Source organism: Electrophorus electricus, chromosome 2, assembly GCF_013358815.1.
Source record: "Electrophorus electricus isolate fEleEle1 chromosome 2, fEleEle1.pri, whole genome shotgun sequence".
Classification (NCBI taxonomy): domain Eukaryota; kingdom Metazoa; phylum Chordata; class Actinopteri; order Gymnotiformes; family Gymnotidae; genus Electrophorus; species Electrophorus electricus.
Genome location: NC_049536.1, coordinates 35,288,931 through 35,309,507, shown reverse-complemented (window position 1 = coordinate 35,309,507; position 20,577 = coordinate 35,288,931). Strand labels below are relative to the sequence as shown.

Here is a 20,577-nt window from a genome sequence, read left to right as displayed (position 1 = left end):
CAAGAGCTGTAAAATGTTCAAGGAGATCTAGCACCCTCTTGTGGACCCAGTAATTCTGGCAGGTGCAGTAGTTCCTGCCCTCACAGCTAGCTCACTTAGGTTTAGGGTTGAAATTCCACCTCTACGCAGAAGCACCTGGTTTACTTACAGCTCATGTCCTCATGCTACATGTTTGGACTTAAGTTTAGGTCCATTTGTACTGTATAAATTATACTGTGAACACTTGGTCCAGCTGCTTATGTGTAGGATGTGAAGTTTCTTTCCATAGTGAAGCAAAAAACCCAGCCAGTCCACATCCTGATCTTGCAGGACTGTGTCTCTGGTGCCCTGTAAACAGGCACAGTAATGCCCAGGGCTTCCTGAGCACTGAACAGTTTTGGTGTTTACATACAGCAAGCTTCATGCCAAACACATTTTATGCTCACTATTACTAAAGAGGAATTCCGTGTACAGCGTTTGAAGAGATTTCTGCTCTGTTGCCTCCATTTGTGAGGCTGTTGAAAGGGCATTTGAATAGATCGTACCATGTGTATGCAGTGCCAGTGCCACTGATCTACGCATCAATTCATCCTTTGTGTGGCGTATGGCCTGCCATCTACAGCCGCCTCTGAAAGGAGTGGGTGGTAATGTCAATAAACATTGATTTCTGAAAGCAGAGCACAGCACTTGGCATTTTTGGTACAAATTGGTCAGCATGTATGTAGACGAACTGCTATTGTAGACATTCACTGCGGCCTATTTCTAATGCCACATATGTTTGTTATTTTATGTCTGTATCATTGTATGTGTGTGGACAGGGAATGAATGGCACTGCAGTGCTCTATCACCATCAGGAGAAGAAGAATGAGTTGGCCATGCGAGGTCCTCTGAGATCAGAGAAAGAAGCCCTCTTGCTTGGTAATTATATGCTACCTCTGTTCTGTACATATATCACCGAGAGTGAGGAGATTTGTGGACAACTGGACCAGTGTAGAAGACGGAGGCTTGGGCCCAAGGAAAATATATGTAATAGACAGGTAGAGAGTATCAGTAAAAAAATAAATAAATAAATAAATAAATAATACATTTTAAAAAATAAAATTATATATATATATATATATATATATATATATATATATATATATATATATATATATATATATATATATATATATATATATATATATATATATATAGAGAGAGAGAGAGAGAGAGAGAGAGAGAGAGAGAGAGAGAGAGAGAGAGAGAGTTTGTACTGCGCTAGATGTTGGGATGGAGTCAGTGGCAGTGTGTGTCTATCTATCATGTTTTTGGAAGAAAATGAGGAGCACTGAGGTCAGAGGAGCTCAAGAGAGCTGCTCCTCTCTCAGCCAGCACAGCCCCCTTAAACCCCCCCCCCCCACACACACACACATATACGCACACACACGCATGCACACACGCACGCGCGCACGCACGCACACACGCGCACATACGCACACACACACGCACGCACACACACGCACACGCACACGCAAGCACGCACACACGCGCACATATGCACACACACGCACACACACACGCACGCACACACACACGCACACACGTACGCACACACACACGCATGCACATACGCACACACGCACACGCACGCACACACACACACACTCTAATGCTCTGCTCAGAGAGAGAAAGCATACTGTATAGATGGGAGGAGGGACAGCTGAATAGAGGCCTTCAGCCAGAACAGCAGAGGAGCTCCATTTGTTCCAGCAGCAAGCAGAAAAGAGGCAGACAATGGAACAAAAACAGCTTGAATCTCCAGACCTGCACACACAGGAAGCTGCCCGGCTTGACCTCACGAGGGAGCATCGTTAGAGAAGTTCATATGTATGGTCCTCATTCACTTCTAATCAACTCTCTTCATGCAGCATTCGTTGTTGTTTTTGACAGTTTCCAAAGCAACATGGCCAACGTTACCTCCCTTTATTTAAAATGAGTGCCGTGAGATTTGCTTCTATTAACCGAGCTGGATTACGAAATAGATTTTTTATGTCTATTTGGGAGCAGCTGACTGTGGCATGACAAGTCAGCGAGTTTCAGTCTTTATCATCACCTGCACGGCTCCTCACATTCTAGGTTCCAAATCGGAGCCGACGTGGTGAACAGCCGTCCACTCCGCTCCCCACTCCAGAATGAGCCTGTGAACATAGAGCTTGTGGAGTGAATTGAATTAGGTTCCTCTGTAATTGGCAGTGTTACACCATATAAATCAAGGAAATAAATATTGGCCCGGGCCCTCCAGGGCAGCCAGCGCACTCCCTCCCTTAGCTTCAGCGCATTACCTTTGCAGGACCTCTAATCAGCGTAAGAGGGGGAGGAGCAGAGGTTCTGCTCCCAGATGCCATTTATTGCTCAGCCTACCAGCTACATGCAAATGTGACCGTGGTGGTATTCTGTCCATCCCCCCCACTTCCCTCTACAGGAATAATATCCACCTTCCTCCATGTCCACCCTTTTGGAGCCAACATCGAGTATCTGTGGTCTTACATTCAGAGGCTTGATGCAAAGGTAAAACTGTTTTAAAGACAGAATCTGATTTGCTGAGCTTTTTTTCTGTGTTAAAACCGTTCTCATGCTGTGGAGTCTCCTGCTATGTAGGTCAGTGAGTTCATTTTGTTTTCTGTGTAGCCCTCCGATACTGAACAGTGTTTGGGGCTCAGGTGGCCCAGCCCAATGAATATCTGCAATGATTTGACCCCTGGCCTCAGAGTAATTGGCTATAGATTTGCTAAACGTAATGGTATACATGCACTGAGTGCACTTAGTTGGGCTATTTGATTAAGCAGACAGCCTCATGGCTTTGAATGACGACCCATTAAATCACGTACCTTGGGGAAGGTGGCCGTGTGTGTAAATGCACGATTCTCCCTCTCTCAGGTCTCACCCAGCGAGCTGGAAAGGCTGATGGTGAGACTGCCCAACATGTTCAAACAGGAGTTCAGCGGCGTGGGCGCCACTCTGGAGAAACGCTGGAAGTTCTGCGGCTTTGAGGCTCTCAACTCGGCATGACGAACAGAAGCGCGAGCGCTGGAACAGGGCCGCAGACCTGCGAGAGCCTCCGAGCCTCCGAGCCTCCGAGCAGGGATCCACCCCCCCACAGCCACTGCCTGAGCTGTCACACCTGTTACTCTGGTACACAAACATTGATAACGGCGAAGAAAGGAGAGAAGCACTAGGTTCGGCACCCAACCAGGACGGATGTATTCACTTAAAGAAGCTCTTTTTAGAATTCAGGGGCTCATTGCATAACTTTTCCTGTCAACAGCAGAGTCCCTGAAGTGTGGGCATAATATCCAGGAATATGGGTCTGCTCTATGATGGCATGTAGACTATGAGGACCTATGACACGCAAGCATGTGAGGGTGGGCCCCCACAGGGACATGTCTCAGAGCACGCTCACTGTACTGGACATTTATTTAAGACGCGGGGGCCTTGGTTTCAGCCAAAAAGCTCAGTAGGCTTAAGGAAGTTTTAACTGTTACATAGAGTATTTAAAAAGGAAAGCTGTGAAGAGAATCATTTTCCCACCGACTGACAGAGGATATTTTGCTGTGTTTCAGGTCTTTTATTGTTGTGTTTATGTAATGTGCATTCTTTGTGTCACAATGCACCATTGTTATTTGCTCATGTAAATTATGACTTTCTAAAAATCTAATAAAGAGGTTTTTATCTTGAGATGAAACTCCACTGGTGGACCCTCAGAGGTGAAGGTCACGTCACTTCTGACGTCTTTCCTGACGTGACTTCCTCACTTCTGGGTTTGGTGAGAAGTGAAGCCTGCATGAACAGCATTAGTAACAGAGATTCCCTGCACATGTTGAATTTCACAAGCTGTTAATTAATGACAGGATACCAGGATAATGAGCTGGTAAGTCCGTATGTTACATCTACTTCATGACATTCCCATCCATGGAAATGTTCTGCATATGAAGGGCAGTCCTCCAGCGGTCACTAATCCTCCAGCAGTCACTAGTCTTCCAGCGGTCACTAGTCTTCCAGCAGTCACTAGTCCTCCAGTGGTCACTAGGTCCTTGTCTGGTAAGTGTTCATACCTAAACTATGACCAGTGGTTTTGCTGTTATAGTTAATGATGATGCCAGAGTTCCTCTTTAGATCTAAAACACAAACACTAAAGGGTGTTCCAGGTAGCACAAACCATCCAAACTGTGTACTGAGATATTCCAAATATTACTTACAAGCTCAGTGCAACTCATCTCAAAGCTAGTGAGCACAGTGAATAGCATGATTTTAGAGTCCAGTTTAAGAGAGAGGCTGTATTCAAAGAGTGGGAGCCTAAAACCAGATAATCGCTAAAAACAGGACAGTAGTACCTAGTAGAAGATATTTAGGTTCCCTGTATCAAGTCAAAACTTTACTTTCTTATCAAATGAATGTGTAGCTCTCCGGGTTCCACTGTCATATTTTCCTGCTGCTGAAAATGGGTTTCTAATTTTTGAACAATATGTCATAGTTTTGCAGTGACGGTCCAGGCTGGTGGGATTTTACAGGCTGCTGATACATGACGTGCTTCATAGTGCATAGCCAAGATCAGGGATAGCGGAGTCCACTTAAGAAAACAGCTCCCATTTATTATAGGACCGGATCAGAGAGATTGGCACATCCAACTGTGCAAGATCAAGTTAACATGACACGTTTTAGCTATTCATTCATTTTTTGTCATCACTGTTCTCAGAATGATGGTACATGTACATATTGAGATCTATGTATAATATGTATAATGTGAGTTATATTATGCAGTTATGAGGTGGTTATTATATGACATTTTGTGTTCGTAATCAAACAACTGATTTGAATATGAATCACTTTTCATCATTCATATGCCAGCAGCTTATATAAAAATACTTCACCAATGTATTTCTTTAAAAAATATCTCTTCCAATATGCTTAATTGCATACAATATTGTACTAGCAGTTGCACAAATCATTTCTTATTATGGTCTGTCTGACTTTGCAAAAAAGGTAAAAAAATAAATAAAAATAATGCATTTTGTCGACAGCATGTTGGACAGAAATACAGCTTGCCTAAGCTATTCTGGCAAAAGCAGTGAAAAGAAGTGTTACCGTGGTAACATTGGACACCAAAACAGTGAAGGCCAGAATCTGTCTCTCAGCCCCAATTTCCTCTGACACGTTAGCTTCATTAGACCCACCCTGGAGCTGAGGGACGTGAATACAAGCGTATTGGTTTTACCGGCTGAATGAAGCACCGCCAGCATCTTTTTGCTTATTTTGCCCCTCGTTATGCTTCCTTGGCCGTTTGGTTCGCCACACAAACGAGCTGTAGCATGCCACATATCCAGAGGACGATGGAGGGCTGGAGAGACGCTAACAAACACAGCAGGCTCTTTACACTGCCCAACTGAGTTTCTTCCATGTCCCTCAGCGATCTTTCAGGCAGGGCTCCTCCCATGGTTCCTGGCCATCTGCTGCCTGTAGTGCGTGAAAGGAGGCAGGAAGGTCACGTTTGTCTGCGGGTGCCGTCGACATGCCTATCTCCATATTAATGAGATGTGGGTGATGTGACACAGGCAGCCATGATTGGTCAGGGGTGTTGTTCCACAGCTGAAGCCTGAGTTCTGCAGTGCAGCGCTCCAAAGACACACTATATGCTCCGTAGTCCCGGAATCTTCTAGATAGATGTTTGCTTATTCCAGAGTTTACAAACTATTTTGCTTCAACATGAGAAGTGTTTCATGGGAACATTTTTATATTATTTTATTTTGGGGTTTTTTGCTTAGATAAAGTCTGGTTTTTTTTGGTTATTTTCTAAGGAAGCCTGTAGAAAGAGCTCCATTTGCAATGGAGGTTTACTAAAGGCGTCTATAAATAAACTGGGTAGGCGTGGGAATACAGTAGCATCATCTGGGTGGATTTCTACTAATGAAGCTATGTGACTGCAGTTAATTAGCTTTGGCTTTGTTGCCTTTGTTTAAGGCATCAAATCAGAAGACATGAAAGTAATTCATATCTTTCCAAATGTCACGCATTTCTACCGCATTTACTGCATAAGGCAGCAGTTATAATCAATGAGAAAATCATTTTTTATGCTTAGCAGTCAAGACAGCAGTGTTGTTGCACTTCTCTGCTCTGTGTGTGAGTCTGCATTACAGGCTGAGCTTATGCTCACATTGTTTCCATTATGACAGCTGAAGCAGTAGACAAGCTCTCTCGCTCTCTCGCGCTCTCTCTCTCTCGCTCTCTCTCTCCCTCCCTCCCGTTTCTCATAACATCTTCACCCCACATCAATCACACCTACACAGCTCGACTCTGAAGGTTCAGAACAGTCCTCGCCAAGTACCCCACTGAGCAAAGCTGCCTGTATTGGTTCCAAAATTGTAATTTTGTCCTTTTTGCCTCTTCTGCTTCAGAAGTCCAAGACTTTGACAGCAGACAGTAACTCGCAGCAGTTTGAAGACAAAAGTGAAGAAAGTTCACAAGTTCTGCTCTACAACAAAAGCACTCCAAACTGAAGCTTAGCGATTATGATTATTAAACCAAGTCAAAAATGTAATATCCTTTACCACAGAGGAAGGAGAGAAATGTCAGATAAGGACAGAAGCTGAGGACCAAAGAGTGATCTGAGAGCACAAGAGCAGCTGGACGTGGCAGCAGACCCAAGCGCTGGAGGGCTCACGTTCAACACTGTACAGATGAAGAACCCACTGAAATGATGTGGCATTAGAGGACAAACCATGTTATTAAAAGCACAGCATAAGCTATACGGGAAACTGTTACAAATGAGGTGTCATGATAGTGGGTGAGGGGATGGTGGGGTTTTACATATTTCAAATGTATAAGGCAATAAAGTGAATTGTGTGACACGTTATGATTTCATTCCCATCTGTCTCCAACGTTCTGTGAGGTGAAAAACGACGTCACTGAACACTGGACGGCAAAAACAAAGCTCTGTTTGGAATCTCATTTCACACATGCTGGATGGAAATCCACCAATGGGAGGTGGATCGTGGGAGCTCCATGCTGACATGGGGGGGGTCAAAGAAACACACGCCAACAACAGTGGCACGACCACAAGCAAAACTGAATATATAAATATATTAAATTGTGACATACAGTACACATGCTAGTTATCAATAAGAACTAAAGCACCTGAAAAGGGGTGGGGCCAGGAGCAAGGCACTGCTGCCATCACATCCAAGTGCCAGGCTCCAGAGGAGGCCCACCAAGCCCTGCATTCAGCTCAGCGTGCTTCTTCCGGCTTGTTCTTTTCACTGGGTTCAACCTTTTGTAAATTTCAAAACAAGACATACGGATAACAAATATCCCGTGATCATCTTTCCATTATGTACTCATTCTGCAATGATGTGGCATTGTAAACAGGAGATGTAGGTTGGTGGTCCATCTGGATGAATATTTCTTTGATGTGCCTGAATCATTCTTTCATCTCTGGTGATACCAAATTCTTCCACTCATTACAAATGTTCTTTTACAACGACTAGTCTTGAACTGGCTCTCTCAAAAACTGGCCTCCTGCATATCTTTCTATCTGCCCCCCCCTCAGGGTACTTGAGTACTAGCTTATTGGCAGAAAAAATCTGAGCAATAGCTGTGTATAGTGGCCTGATCTTCTCATTGATCTCCAAGGGGCTGACACACAGCAAATGACTGTCCCTCACCGAGCAGATCCATCAGCCTGGGACACCAGGAAAACCATTTCAATGGCGCCTCACTTCAGAAGAAGGCAGACTGCTACACTACAGAGCCGCTGCCTTACAACCAAACCACAGATACACAACTGACAGGAACAAAAGAATGCAAACTGGGGTAGAGGGAGGAGAAGGGAGGAGAAAAGCCTGCAACAATAATGAGGAATCTGTCCCAGATTCATACTTTTATAGTTTATTCACCTTCCTTAAATAATTTAATGCATCTTCACACACACAGGTCCATCTTACTCCAAGCCTTCCCCCTACACCCCCCTACACATGAACAGGATCATGACTGCATGGACATTCTTTAGGAATGACACCTCAGCACCAAATAAAACTGTATTTTTATCATTTCAATGAAAGCTATTACTTCATATCTGCAACACAAAAGTCCTTCAATATAAAGCCACTGTATGGGCGGGGCCACAGCACGCTTGGGTGGGGGGGGCGAGGAGGGGGTGAACAGGAGGTGGCAGAGTGGACAGTGGCCTGAAGAGCAGGTTGGGTTTGGTCAGCGCCGCGGGCCAGATTCCAGAAGATCTTTGGCTTCATTGATCTTTGCTGCCAAATATGGAGATCCACCTGGAAGAGAAGCAAACAGTTTAGCCCATCAGTGTGTGTGTGTGTGTGCGCACACGTGCGTGTGTTTCTCCATCACTCTCTATGATAAACTTGGCGTAACTACCGAGGCAGTACGCGAGGTTAAGACACAATGAATGCAGTTGTGTTGTGCTAACCGTCCAGAAGTTTGTCATTACTCTGACATCGTCATATGAACGTTCATAGAAGGAAGGAGCCCAAGCAAACGTGGGAGTCTCATAACTCAAAATACTCGTTATAAGAAGCCTGACGCTCTTGGGAGCAGCGGTTTCCTTTCGTTTTTTTATTTTATTTTATGCAAGTGCAGAATGTATGCGTGGCATTCATCTGCCCTACTCTGTTTGGCGTGTTTGTAAATAAACACACGGCGAAGGGTGACAGTGTGCTGACTACCATCGCCTTTGCTGTTGGCTCTTCAGGGTCAGTTTGGTGTGTCTCTACCCAAACACTGAGCTTAATCTGCATTCCCGATTCTGTGACCCAGCCGGCGTTTAGCTGATGGAAATCCTGCACTCTGTGCCCTGCCGAGGGAACCGCAAGCCTGCGAGTGCGGATTAAGTGCGGCGGTGAAGACCATTAGCTGCCCTTTGTGCGGAGGGCCTTCTCCAGCACGCTCCAATTTCCTCCTAACGCCATTTTGCTCGCACACATTACTTAAACAGATGCGCCAACAACTTCATTATCCTAAAACCGTTTAAAATACTTAAATGCTCAAGCTAATGTGCTGCGAATTGTGAAACATCAAATTATGTTGATTTCGGGATAATGTCTCATGATTATACTGCTCTGATGTGTCTTGAGAGACTTCAGGTTGTGAGGGGCTTCACACGGGCTGCTGCAGGGGCTCGGTGCACCGTACAGCAGACAGAAGAAAGGGGCTTTTCCTCATCTGAGAGACGTTTCACACTCCCACATTCACACACACATCAACAAGGAATGGTGCTTAGTAACATAAGGGTGTGACCTCATTCAATCCCTAGGGCACTCCAGGTTGACAGTGACACCTACCCAAAACACACACACACCGACTCGCCCACACACACTCCGCTGTGGTCTGCCTGCTGTCAGCGGCGTGTGTGGCAGGAGCGGTGGCTGTTATAAATGGGGGAACACGGCGGAGTGGGTGCGGGCAGCAGGGAGCAGAGCCGCCAGAGCCTGGCAATCTGTCTCTGTGCCAGAGGGGAGGGGCGCAGAGCACCCCAGCCCACAGTGACACTTAATTATACACAGCTCAGCCGTCCCCCCGGCGCATGTAAACAAACACGCGCACGGACACGTATACACGCACGTATACACGCACATGCACGAACACACACACGCACCTACGTATATACATGCACACGCACGCACGAACATACACACACGCACGTATACACGCACACACACATACAAGCATACATCTGAGACATGTTTAAACGTCCACTCATGAGATCACGCTTAGCAAGTTACCGAAGGATAATTCAATGATCTTTCTGTGTCTTTACACTGAATGTAAGAATGCCATTACAGCACCAACAACCATTACGGAAAATGTCATTATGGGACTATCTTTATGAACCAATGATGTGGCCTCTAATATTGATCTTCACATCATCACTTGTCTGAAGTCACAATCACAGCCAAACTTGTACAAGAGGGAACATATATAAACAAATCCAGTAATCTAGTCAAAGTAACAGAGTAACAGAGTAATAGTGTAATAGAGTAATAGAGTAACAGAGTAACAGAGTAATAGAGTAACAGAGTAATAGTGTAATAGAGTAATAGAGTAACAGAGTAACAGAGTAATAGAGTAACAGAGTAACAGAGTAATAGAGTAACAGAGTAATTTCATGGGCTGACTGAGACGATCATTTCCAGCCCTGCTGTGTCTCTTAAGGAGGTCAGTACAGAAGCCACAGCATCCAACGTCTCCTAGCAGGAAATCTCCTGCATGTGATGAGAGGTAATGTTTTAATAAGCAATATTTCCCCTCAGAGAAATAAACAAGGAGAAATTCTCTTGCTCACTGTCTGTTGCTCTCTCTCTCTCTCTCTCTCTCTCCATCACTCTCTCTCCTCACAGGTAGAAGCCCCATCGTCCACAGACAGGCATCGTGGAGCACACGGTTTATTTCACATTGAGTTAAAGTTGCCTGAAGGAGCAGCGGAATGGCTGGTAGAAACACACACACACACACACACACACACACACACACACACACACACACACACACACACACACACACACACACACAGGGAGAAATGTAGGTAGGATAGGGAAAAGCAAGAGATAGGAGGGGAGGCCATTAACCTTGAACAAGAAAACAAAGCTAGATCAGTGAGCACCTGTGGGGCCTAATAATGTAACGGGAAAAAAAAAACACCTGACTGTGTGGAGTTCATTCAGTGAGACAAGTCTCCTAATCAAGTGGAGAAAACAGTCCAGTACATTCAGGAAGCCAAGACAATCAACCACAAATTTTTAAGATTCGTCTTTAACATGCAAATGCCATGGACTCGCCAGAGCCCCATGGAAAACTGGGTGAAGTAAGTGACTGTGAAACCTTGTCCTTTACGAATGTTAGTTAACATATCTGCTAAACGATGGTCAGGATATGCAAGAGGGAATCATTCAGTAATTACTGCATTGTGATAAATCTTTTTTTGATAAATGTGAAATGTGTCATTTGAAGAAAAGTAGACAATGGATGCAAAGCAGGTATTATGTCTCACACTCTCTCACTTCCAGTTCTGTGGGAGTGGACACGTTTTCATTCCCATCATGCTGTAACTGACCTGCATTCAAAACAGGACCTGAAGAGGACATGGGGAGTATAAACCATGCGCCTGCACTGTTAACAGGAATGACCATTTGACCAGTATTTAGTGCCAATACTGGCAACCAAAATCTAAAATCAAGGAATTAAACAGATAAAAACAGGTCAAGGTGAATCAAATGTGGTTACTGGGAAAGCGAAGGTTATACCCTGGTGAAGGAGGAGGAGGAGGATGAATATAAGAATCCAACAGACAGGTGGAGAGAGTCTCATGTCCATTCCTTATGGGGCTCTAATAATTTAATTCTGTAATGCTGAATAAATGCTGAACAACTAATACTCAAACAATACAAGAGAGACAAAAACCACAAAATTAATATGAGAGACGGCAAACCAAACAGCGTCAATGAGGTTAAGGTGAGCTAACCTTTGTCTGGATGGTTCAGGACCATGATCCTCCTGTGGGCCTCTCGCACTTTCATCTTTGTGCTTGTAGGACTGCAGAGAGAAAACACGTGGCACGTGTAAAAAGCGCACAGCTCCATCTAGTGGCCATACGGTACAACACCACGAGCTGGGACGCACCGTACATGCCAACCATTCCTCAGACTCTACGTCAAATTTAGTGTCCCATATCACTTTTTTCACACAAAGCTTTAGCTTTATAAAAGATTGGCGGCATTTTTTTTTTAGCTGCTTGGCTGATTACAGCTTCTGATTATCCAGGGTTGTGGCCAGTGCACGTCGTAACGGAAAAGCTGGTGTTGAAGATGAGAAAAGGTACATCATTAGTCCAAACTAACAGTACTAAAGACTTCCAGATCATTCACTGAAATGCGGGTCTGCTAAAATTAAGCCTTGGCCACTGATTAACAAGTGCAAGAAATGTTCCAGAACGTGATATTATAACCATCGTGCCAAACCATCACAAGCGCAAGGCCCCAGTAACATAGTTCAAGGGCTTTGGGCTCCTACATGCTCAAACACACCAGACGGACTTACATGCCGTGGCAGATGCAATGGCAAACGAACTCAGCCTTTCACGCGCATGTCTGTTTAACGGAGCAGTGGCGCAGGACAGAGACATAAAGGAAAAGGAATTGACATACACCGAGTGAAATGTGTGTGAGAGCAGAGAACAGAACAGACAGCAGGCAAAGTAGGTCAGGACATATTCTTATGCATCTGGTGCAAATGTCTGTGGATCAAAGATTCTGCCTGGCTGTACACAGAAGTAACACAATACGATCTGACTCTGTAGGTGCTGGATTTACTGTACAGACTCTCCTCCCACAAAGCAGTGCACTGACCACCTACCTCTGCATACACTGACCTCTATATGAGAAACAGCTTCCTTGACCCCACACACACTCAGCACTTTATTAGAAATGTCTACCATGGCCCAATGCTCGTTGGCCACTTTATCTGGGACACTGATCTTATAGGAGCATTTTATACACACAACTCAAGACTGGAGCCAGAGTGTTGGCACGCATGAGTTCTCAGTCCTTATCGACCTCAGTTTCTGAAATACACAACCACTGCCCTCTAGTTAATATATGGGTTGAAGACATACAGTAGCAACACTGACATGACAGTCGTGCGGTTGTGGGTGCTGAGCTGGTACAAGTGTCTCAGGAACAGCAGAGGTATTGAGTTTTTGCATTTACACTGAATGCATTTAGCAGACTCTCTTACATTACACATTACAGAGGAGCGTAAACTAAAGGCCACGTCCTTAAACTAAAGACAAATGTCCCCATCAGACACACAAATGCTGTTCAGTGCTGGGTAATCATGACAAAATACATAACATAGCTTGTTTGGACTGTTTTGTTCTCAAAGCAAAACACAAACTATACTAAGGACAACCCATAAGACTTTAAATTGCAGCACAGGTGTTAGAGTGTAGCTATACTATGCTTTATAGTATAATATAATGAGGACTAATAATGTGTAACAATACAGTAACACTGCACTTACATAATGGAAGTGTATCATTCAAATAGCATATGAAAGCCCTGTTAAGCAGTTATGGAGAGTGTTGTACTGTAATCAAAGGTATAGTTACACTGTAACAGTGGTTGTATAATGTAGGCAAAATCCAGATTTATGAAAAAAATATGTACTTTTTATGCATTATGAATTGTGCAATAGATTAATAGGTTATCAAGCTTGTAATGCTCATGGATTCTCTCTATATAGCATTAAACTCATGTCATTTTTAGTATCATTGTAACTATATTTACATTGGTCAGACGCTCTTATCTAGAGTGCCTTACAATTTCAGTCATGTTGCAGAGTTAAACGAATGTAGTGTTGGAGTGTTGCCCAAGGATTCTTACTGGTACAGTGTGGAGCACTCACCCAGACAGGGGCCTGAACTCCAGACACCCACAGGAGACAGCGCAGTGGTACCCTGTACACTAGACCAATAATAATAATCATCATCATCATCATCTTCCTTATCCTGGAGAGGGTGGTAACAGACTGAGAAGATCAGCTCAGACTTTTCTATTCCCTTTGAGAGATTCCCGCCCCTCCTGTGGACACCCAAATGCTCTCAAACCAGCTGTGTTCCATGGGACACTCCCTCCAGACGGTCCTGGGTGTTTTGGTCACTACTCATATCGTTATGTGAAACGAGTGCTGATATACTGCACAGTATTAAGAGCATCTGTAACTCAAAATACATACAAATCAATAGCATGAATGCCTTTGACAAGGATGTTGACTAAGTAGTTGACTAAGCTTAGGAAACACAGCCAAGCAACACTGGTCACGGTTTGGTTGAAGACAGTCAAATACCACACATGACAAACAAGAGGATGAAATGAGCCACAACCAAATGACTCAATGCCCACCACGAAGTGTGTGCCACTGCCAGGGTGAGCCCACCTGGCATGGCCCTGACAGGACCTCCTCGCCCCTCCTGTGGTGGAGGACGTAGGGTGGTCCATGACCGAGCAGATTATAAAGCTGAAGTAGAGATTGTGGTTCACTGCTGTCATCACCGGCCAGGATCAAAGCGGAGACACACAGGGTGACTACCAAGCAAAAACCAAAAAGATAGTCTATGGATTTAACCACAGACCCAGTTGGAAAATTCAGTGATTCAGTGTGCACGCATGTTGTGAAAGATTTTGCCTTTGTTCATATAGTCCAACCCACAAAGGAACAATTCAGAAGAGGCACCGTTGCACGAGGGGGCTGTGTTGGCAGTGGAAGGCACGGCGCTCTTGGTTACCTGATCCCCAGGATGAGACTGGCTTCTCGCTTAGTCATCTTCTGCTCAAATCCTCCTTTATAATATGCAGAGAACGCCTGGAGAAAAAAGAGTGGACACTAAACACACAGCATTTAACAGGAGGAGGCTCTATATAGTCACAGCTACACATTGCACACTTCGTTTAAGTTTTTGTTGGAACCACCACCCTATTGCATTATTGTGTGAAAAATAAAACTGTTTGGGGAGACGAAAAGATTTACCAGACACTTGTAGAAACTCCAAAAACAAAGTCTGGACAGCTCAAGGCAGACATGTCAAGCCCATGAAAGTTTATTGAAGTCAATGTTAGGCATTTCTTGAGAACTTTAGGTTTACTTTGGATGGTTGACTCTTATTTTGCTGCCAGTACCAGCTTCCAAGAATGTGTGGTTTAAGTACAGCCCCCAAGAGAGGAGGCCATGTTTATTTCTTTATGTGAACCCCATCTTTACATTTTAGGATGGCTCCCTAATTTTTTTTAATCTTCATTAAATGATTCATGGTTTCAGCAAACAAATGAAAAGAAAAACTCACAAACATCAGTCAGTGGCCGAGTCAAAGTAACACAGGAGACTTATGGAGAGATACTGGCAAAATGAGATTCACAGGACAATGAAACAATTAATACCTTGGTGTTACGATAAACTCATATGTGACCACATTTAATTCATGTTAGTGCTGGGCATCAAAGAGGACCTGAACAAACCAAACCTGCTTTGTAGCGCTCCGAGTTTGCTATGAACTCAGGCTTGGGGTCAAACTGCACTGAGCCGTGAGTCACCGTAGCCCTGTACCCCACCGTGGAAGATTTACACACCAATACCACACGCAACCCACGGCCTGGAATCCGACGTGGGAAAATGCAAAAATGCTCAGTACCCACAAATCACTGCCGTCTAAATTCAAACCTGTGTGTGAGTGGTGAACCTTGTACAGAAGAACTTTCTAGAATAATTAAGGGTATAAGATTTGAAAATGTGTCTAAACTAGGGAATAACAAACCGGGGGGTGTAACAAAGTGGTTTCCCAAAGTGTTTCCTATTTAATACTGAATTAACAGAACTTCTTAAATGATTTTTATGAGACTTACTGTGGAAGGAAACTTCTTGGCAGTTTGTGTGATAACTTGTCCAAGAGGTTTCCATAACTGGAAAGCATATCGACCTAAAAATGAATGCAACACAGCAAAGAAAATATAAGATGTGGTACAAAGTGCTCCATCTATCCATTTTAACAACTTTCAAGGATTAATACAGTTATCATAAAGGTGAAACGAAATCCAAGACCACATTGTATTGAAGCTTAATACGTGGTAAAAGACAGGGCTCTGTTCAACTTCCCACAGCACTCTGCTGTCCGAGGCCTTGGGAAACTGCCATGGTCTGTGGTTCCCTCCAGAACCAAACGATGGTAAATCAGCACTCAACAAAAAGGACATACAGATTCTTTATTGGGACCATGAAGTCAAAAACTGTTATTTTTGCTGTACAGTAAACTCCAAAATGCTGGATTAAAGATGAATAATGAAGAGAAGGAAAAAGAGCTCCGCTTTAGCTAAAGGCCTCTGCATTACACCATTAAGGCATAAAATACTTTATGTGAGCCCTCAGCGCCATGTAAGACTGGCGTGCAGCCATGTCCAGCAGCTCAGGGAGTAGCTGCTCGCTGGATTGTCTGATGGACCCCCTCCCCATGTCCTATCTGTTAGACTGGTTTATAAACAGATGTCCCATTTTTTTGTACATCAAAATTACAGGCTCATCTCTTTCTCTCTAACACACAGTAAGTGTTCCTTTCTCTGGTTTTGAAAACAGTAATAGCTTTGTGTTTCAATGTAACTGTTATAATTCTGCTATCTTTTTGCTGTAATCAGCAGAGCTACTGTTCATAAGGTCACTTTTAAATAGATAAATGTACTTAATTTATATAACATAGTCTGTCATGTTGTCCTTGCCAGACGTCCTCATGCGGGATGGGTTATGGACACATGCACACTGTTGAAACCAGACTAGGACTTCTAGAAACACAGAATAGACATTCACTGATTATTTCTTATTATTATTATTATTTTCTCACTATTCTTCTGCTCTTTATTGTTTCTATTGCGGTGTGCGTTGTCGGCCAGAGGAGGACGCCCCCTCTGAGTCTTGGTCCCTCAAGGTTTCTTCCTTATGCTCTAGGGGGTTTTCCCTTGCCACTGTTGCACTTGGCTTGTTCACTGGGTGCTTGGACTCAGACATTTGTAAAGCTGCTTTGTGACAAATCTAAGCAGTGGCGTCTCAGTGGTTAAGGTATTGGAGTAGTAATCAGAAGGTTGCCAGTTCAAGTTCCACCACTTTCAGGTTGCCACTGTTGGGTCCCTGAACAAGACCCCTAACCCTCAATTACTCAAGTTGTGTTCAGTCAGAATTGTAAGTCACTTTGGAGAAGAGCGTCAGATAAATGTAAAATCTGCCTTTGACCACCTAAAACAGATGAATCCAAAAGATTTGCAAAAAACGCAAACAGCCACAAATGAGGTAACAATCACTTTGCATTATGTCTTTACTTATTCTGCTTTAATATGAAGCCTGCCAGTATTATAAAATAACAAGGCTGCTTTTTACAGTCCAATAATTATGGAAGGCACTATAAACAATGTATTTAGATATTATTTAGCAAATATTCCAAAAATCTATAAAGTGATATTTATCACAAATTCCTTCAAAAAATTACCTTTTTCTTTTTTTTTGCAAGAAGTCTACAAAAATTCACACTTAATAATTTTGCAGTGCTTCATCACATGTTCCAAGAGCTGCTGGGTGAGCAGAGTTGTTTTCCTCTCCACCTCCAGGTAGAATTCTGATCCTCTCTCAGCCATAGTGTTGCCCCAACAGACCACACACTGCCAGGGTTCCTGGCATCTGAGCTGCCCCCTTACTGCACTGGTAAAGGAATCAGGGCCCTTCCTCAAAGCAACCACAAGTGTTATTCCATGCTGATCTCACACAGTGACGAGTGACAGTTCTGGCCAATTAACGCTGACCTAGTAGGTGAAGTCGGGGAGGAGGGCAGACACCTGCAGAACAGTCTGATGACAGAGCTCGGGTAAATTATTCATCCATATACAACCTTTCAAATGGGGCAGTCATTCATTTTATGGTAAAGGCTCTTTGGTTTGTTTTGGTCTAATAGCAACTTTGAACTCATTAACCAGTAAGAGGTTTGTTTGAGGACTTTCAGTGAGAGGGGCTTAACCTTCACTTTCATAACTGGCTCCACAGTCTTCAGTGTATTCAACAGTATGAGAAGGAAGAACAATTTTGCTTCCGTCTTATGTTCAAATTGCGTCACATCTAGGAAAATTTAAATTTGTAAAAATAAGAATATACTCAATCAGTTATCTATACTATACACTAGAGCAGCCCAATGCCATTTCCTGCTTTGGTATGTAATGAAAGTGCATCCTAACTGTTTCAAGGTGACTAAAACAAAACCCATTAAATCTCCACTGTACCTGTTAGCGGACATAATGCATAGACCTTCATTTAAAATGCTCTGCAGCTTCAGAACCTAATACTGACACAAGGGTCCCAACGATTCCTCTTTCATCCGCTGCTCCTGTTAACGTTAGAGAACCTCCCTGGTTTGAACACTTCTGCTCCAGCAGATAAACACAGTTGGGTAGTGAGAAACACTGCATGCGTCTACTCCTGAACTTAAATGAGCTCTTAAGTGTCACAAAGTCACATTTTCATGAAAAGTAAAGTGGTAAAGATCACAAACTGTGTTATTCAACATAGTTTAACCTATAAAAGCAGATGTACACAAATGACAGCAAACTAACAGCAACCAGGTCATTGAAGAACAGTGCTAGAACATCACTATAGTACACACACGTAAGGGAGAAGGATGTTAACACATATATTAAACAGTTTGAACAGGTTCATTGAAATGATTTGCATCAGGTTTATGGTTTATTGGCCAAGTGTGCTTACACACACACACACACACACACACACACACACACACACACACACACACACACGAGGCCGTTTGTGACACTACAGCAATACAGACAATACACGGACAATAAAAAACAAACAAACATTCCGATCATACACAAGGCTAAACGCATACATAATGTGCAGGTGTGTGTCCTAGGGCCAATATCAGTAATGTATATGTATGGGAATTAAGTTGTGATGTATGAACACTTGTACAATAAGGTGTTTGTAGATGTTAAGCCAGGTGTGATAGCACTCTGAAGAAACAAAAGTAGCTATTGCATAGCAGATAAATGCATTGTACCGTCCATGTCCTTTATACAAAATACAAGGCTCCATAATGTCTAGATCTTTGAATTTGAATTCAACTCGCCATGCCAGAGTTTAAATATGAGCTCACCTGCAAAGCCTGCTGCAGCAACCCCAAGCCCGACAGCAATGAGCATACCACCCTGAAAAGAACACGTGCCATCACTCGTGAGGAGGCTGCTTTAGACAAGACTAGGAACAACATTCATTTTAAACTTCCAATTACATATACGGCATTTATCTGACACTTTTATGCAAAGCGACTTACAATTATGACTGAGTACAACCTGAGCAATTGAGGGTTAAGGGTGTTGCTCAGGGGCCCAACAGTGGCAACTTGGCAGTGGTGGGGTTTGAGCCAGCAACCATCCGATTACAAGTCAACTACCTTTACCACTGAGCTACTAATATAGCAACAACGTTAGCTAGCTACATTAGGTCATAACTAATAGTTAATAGTTATTTAATAGATATTTAATTACATTAATTTTTATAATGCTAACATTTTTATAATTCAGATAAAATCTTAGGTTAAATCGTGAAATCTGAGGTTTATACAGTTAGATTTTTCCTAGCAAAGATAAACGTTAGATCTGAAAATGAGCCAATCTAACTGTTAGCTAACCCAAGTTTACATTTATAGTATTTAAAAGACGTTTTTATCAAAAGCGACTTACAGTTATGACTCAGTACACCTTGAGTAATTGAGGGTTAAGGATCTCGCTCAGGGGCCCAACAGTGGCAACTTGAACCAGCAAGGTGAAGACACCACTGCCCGTTCTGTAGCTAATGAAGGTGAGCGGCCGGTTAACGACTGAAGAGGTTAAATGGTGGCTGTCCAGACCGCTATAGAGTTAGCGTCAGCTAGTTTAGCCGGGTTCGCGTCAGCTAGTTTAGCCGGGTTCGCGTCAGCTAGTTTAGCCGGGTTAACGTCAGCTAGTTTAGCCGGGTTAACGTCAGCTAGTTTAGCCGGGTTCGCGTCAGCTAGTTTAGCCGGGTTAACGTCAGCTAGTTTAGCCGGGTTCGCGTCAGCTAGTTTAGCCGGGTTAACGTCAGATAGTTTAGCCGGGTTCGCGTCAGATAGTTTAGCCGGGTTAACGTCAGATAGTTTAGCCGGGTTAACGTCAGATAGTTTAGCCGTGTTCGCGTTAGCTAGTTTAGCCGGGTTAACGTCAGCTAGTTTAGCCGGGTTCGCGTCAGCTAGTTTAGCCGGGTTCGCGTCAACTAGTTTAGCCGGGTTAACGTCCGATAGTTTAGCCGGGTTCGCGTTAGCTAGTTTAGCCGGGTTAACGTCAGCTAGTTTAGCCGGGTTCGCGTCAGCTAGTTTAGCCGGGTTCGCGTCAGCTAGTTTAGCCGGGTTAACGTCAGATAGTTTAGCCGGGTTCGCGTTAGCTAGTTTAGCCGGGTTCGCGTTAGCTAGTTTAGCCGGGTTCACATTAGCTAGGCTACAGGCAGTTGTGTGGCTAACCAAACCCTTCTTAGCCAGATACGGTATAGCCAGTTCTTCTTACTGGCTAGCTAGCCACGTTAAACGTAAACCCAACTAATGAGCTACGGAAAACGTCCATTAGTACGCATGCTAACTGCCGCTCCGCAGCACCCACTCACACTGCGCTGGTCGACGTCTCCACTGCGGGGTTTCGGTGTGTATTCGGTATTTCTCACAAGGTCTCCATCCATGGCTGCAGCAGCACATGAGCTCGCCATGTTAAGGGAGGACGCCTATGGGACGCCCAGCAGGACAAACTTAATGCGCGCGTCTGCAAGCAAAGGTAGAGTACAAGTAAGAATATCTGATTACATGAATGCAGACAGTATTCTAACACTTAATTATAGAATAAAGGTTTATGAGAAAGGATCTGTGGCTACAGTAGGTTATACGGTAGGTTAGATAATGAAAGTGTCCACAGTAAATTTTAGGTTAGGGTTAGTGTTAGTGTTAGTGTT

At 43.7% G+C, this 20,577-nt stretch overlaps 2 protein-coding genes across 5 annotated transcripts in view; one reads left to right on the top strand and one right to left on the bottom strand.

The window, feature by feature from the left end:
- enox1 (ecto-NOX disulfide-thiol exchanger 1) overlaps positions 1–3,696 on the top strand; it is a 44,660-nt gene extending 40,964 nt beyond the window's left edge. For both annotated transcript variants that reach the window (XM_027009601.2, XM_027009600.2), the window contains exons 13-15: positions 798–897; positions 2,444–2,529; positions 2,899–3,696. In XM_027009601.2, coding sequence (XP_026865402.2) covers positions 798–897; positions 2,444–2,529; positions 2,899–3,030 — 318 coding nt within the window. In that variant the 3' untranslated portion in view covers positions 3,031–3,696. The remainder of the gene's footprint in view (positions 1–797; positions 898–2,443; positions 2,530–2,898) is intronic.
- A 4,187-nt stretch (positions 3,697–7,883) lies between these two features.
- Positions 7,884–20,361, bottom strand: dnajc15 (DnaJ (Hsp40) homolog, subfamily C, member 15). 3 transcript variants are annotated; one of them, XM_035523881.1, is made up of 7 exons: positions 20,239–20,361; positions 18,722–18,773; positions 15,426–15,499; positions 14,315–14,391; positions 11,495–11,565; positions 10,319–10,463; positions 7,884–8,291 (listed from the first exon to the last, which is right to left on the bottom strand). In XM_035523881.1, exons 1-7 carry the CDS (start codon positions 20,335–20,337, stop codon positions 8,258–8,260), a joined length of 552 nt encoding a protein of 183 aa, XP_035379774.1. In that variant the 5' UTR covers positions 20,338–20,361; the 3' UTR covers positions 7,884–8,257. The 3 variants fall into 3 exon arrangements, with proteins under 3 accessions (XP_035379774.1, XP_035379777.1, XP_035379776.1); XM_035523884.1 differs by lacking the exon at positions 10,319–10,463; XM_035523883.1 differs by lacking the exon at positions 18,722–18,773 and having other exon boundaries at positions 20,239–20,326.
- Between the last annotated feature and the right edge of the window lie 216 nt (positions 20,362–20,577).

Coding starts and splice junctions, on each gene's coding strand:
- dnajc15 (XM_035523881.1), bottom strand. CDS start 20,337: ATGGCGAGCTCATGTGCTGCTGCAGCCATGGATGGAGACCTTGTGAGA. Junction 15,500..18,721: donor TGCTGCAGCAGGCTTTGCAG/GTGAGCTCATAT, acceptor ATTCATTTTTAG/GTCGATATGCTTTCCAGTTA. Junction 10,464..11,494: donor CCTGAACCATCCAGACAAAG/GTTAGCTCACCT, acceptor TGTTTCTACCAG/CCATTCCGCTGCTCCTTCAG.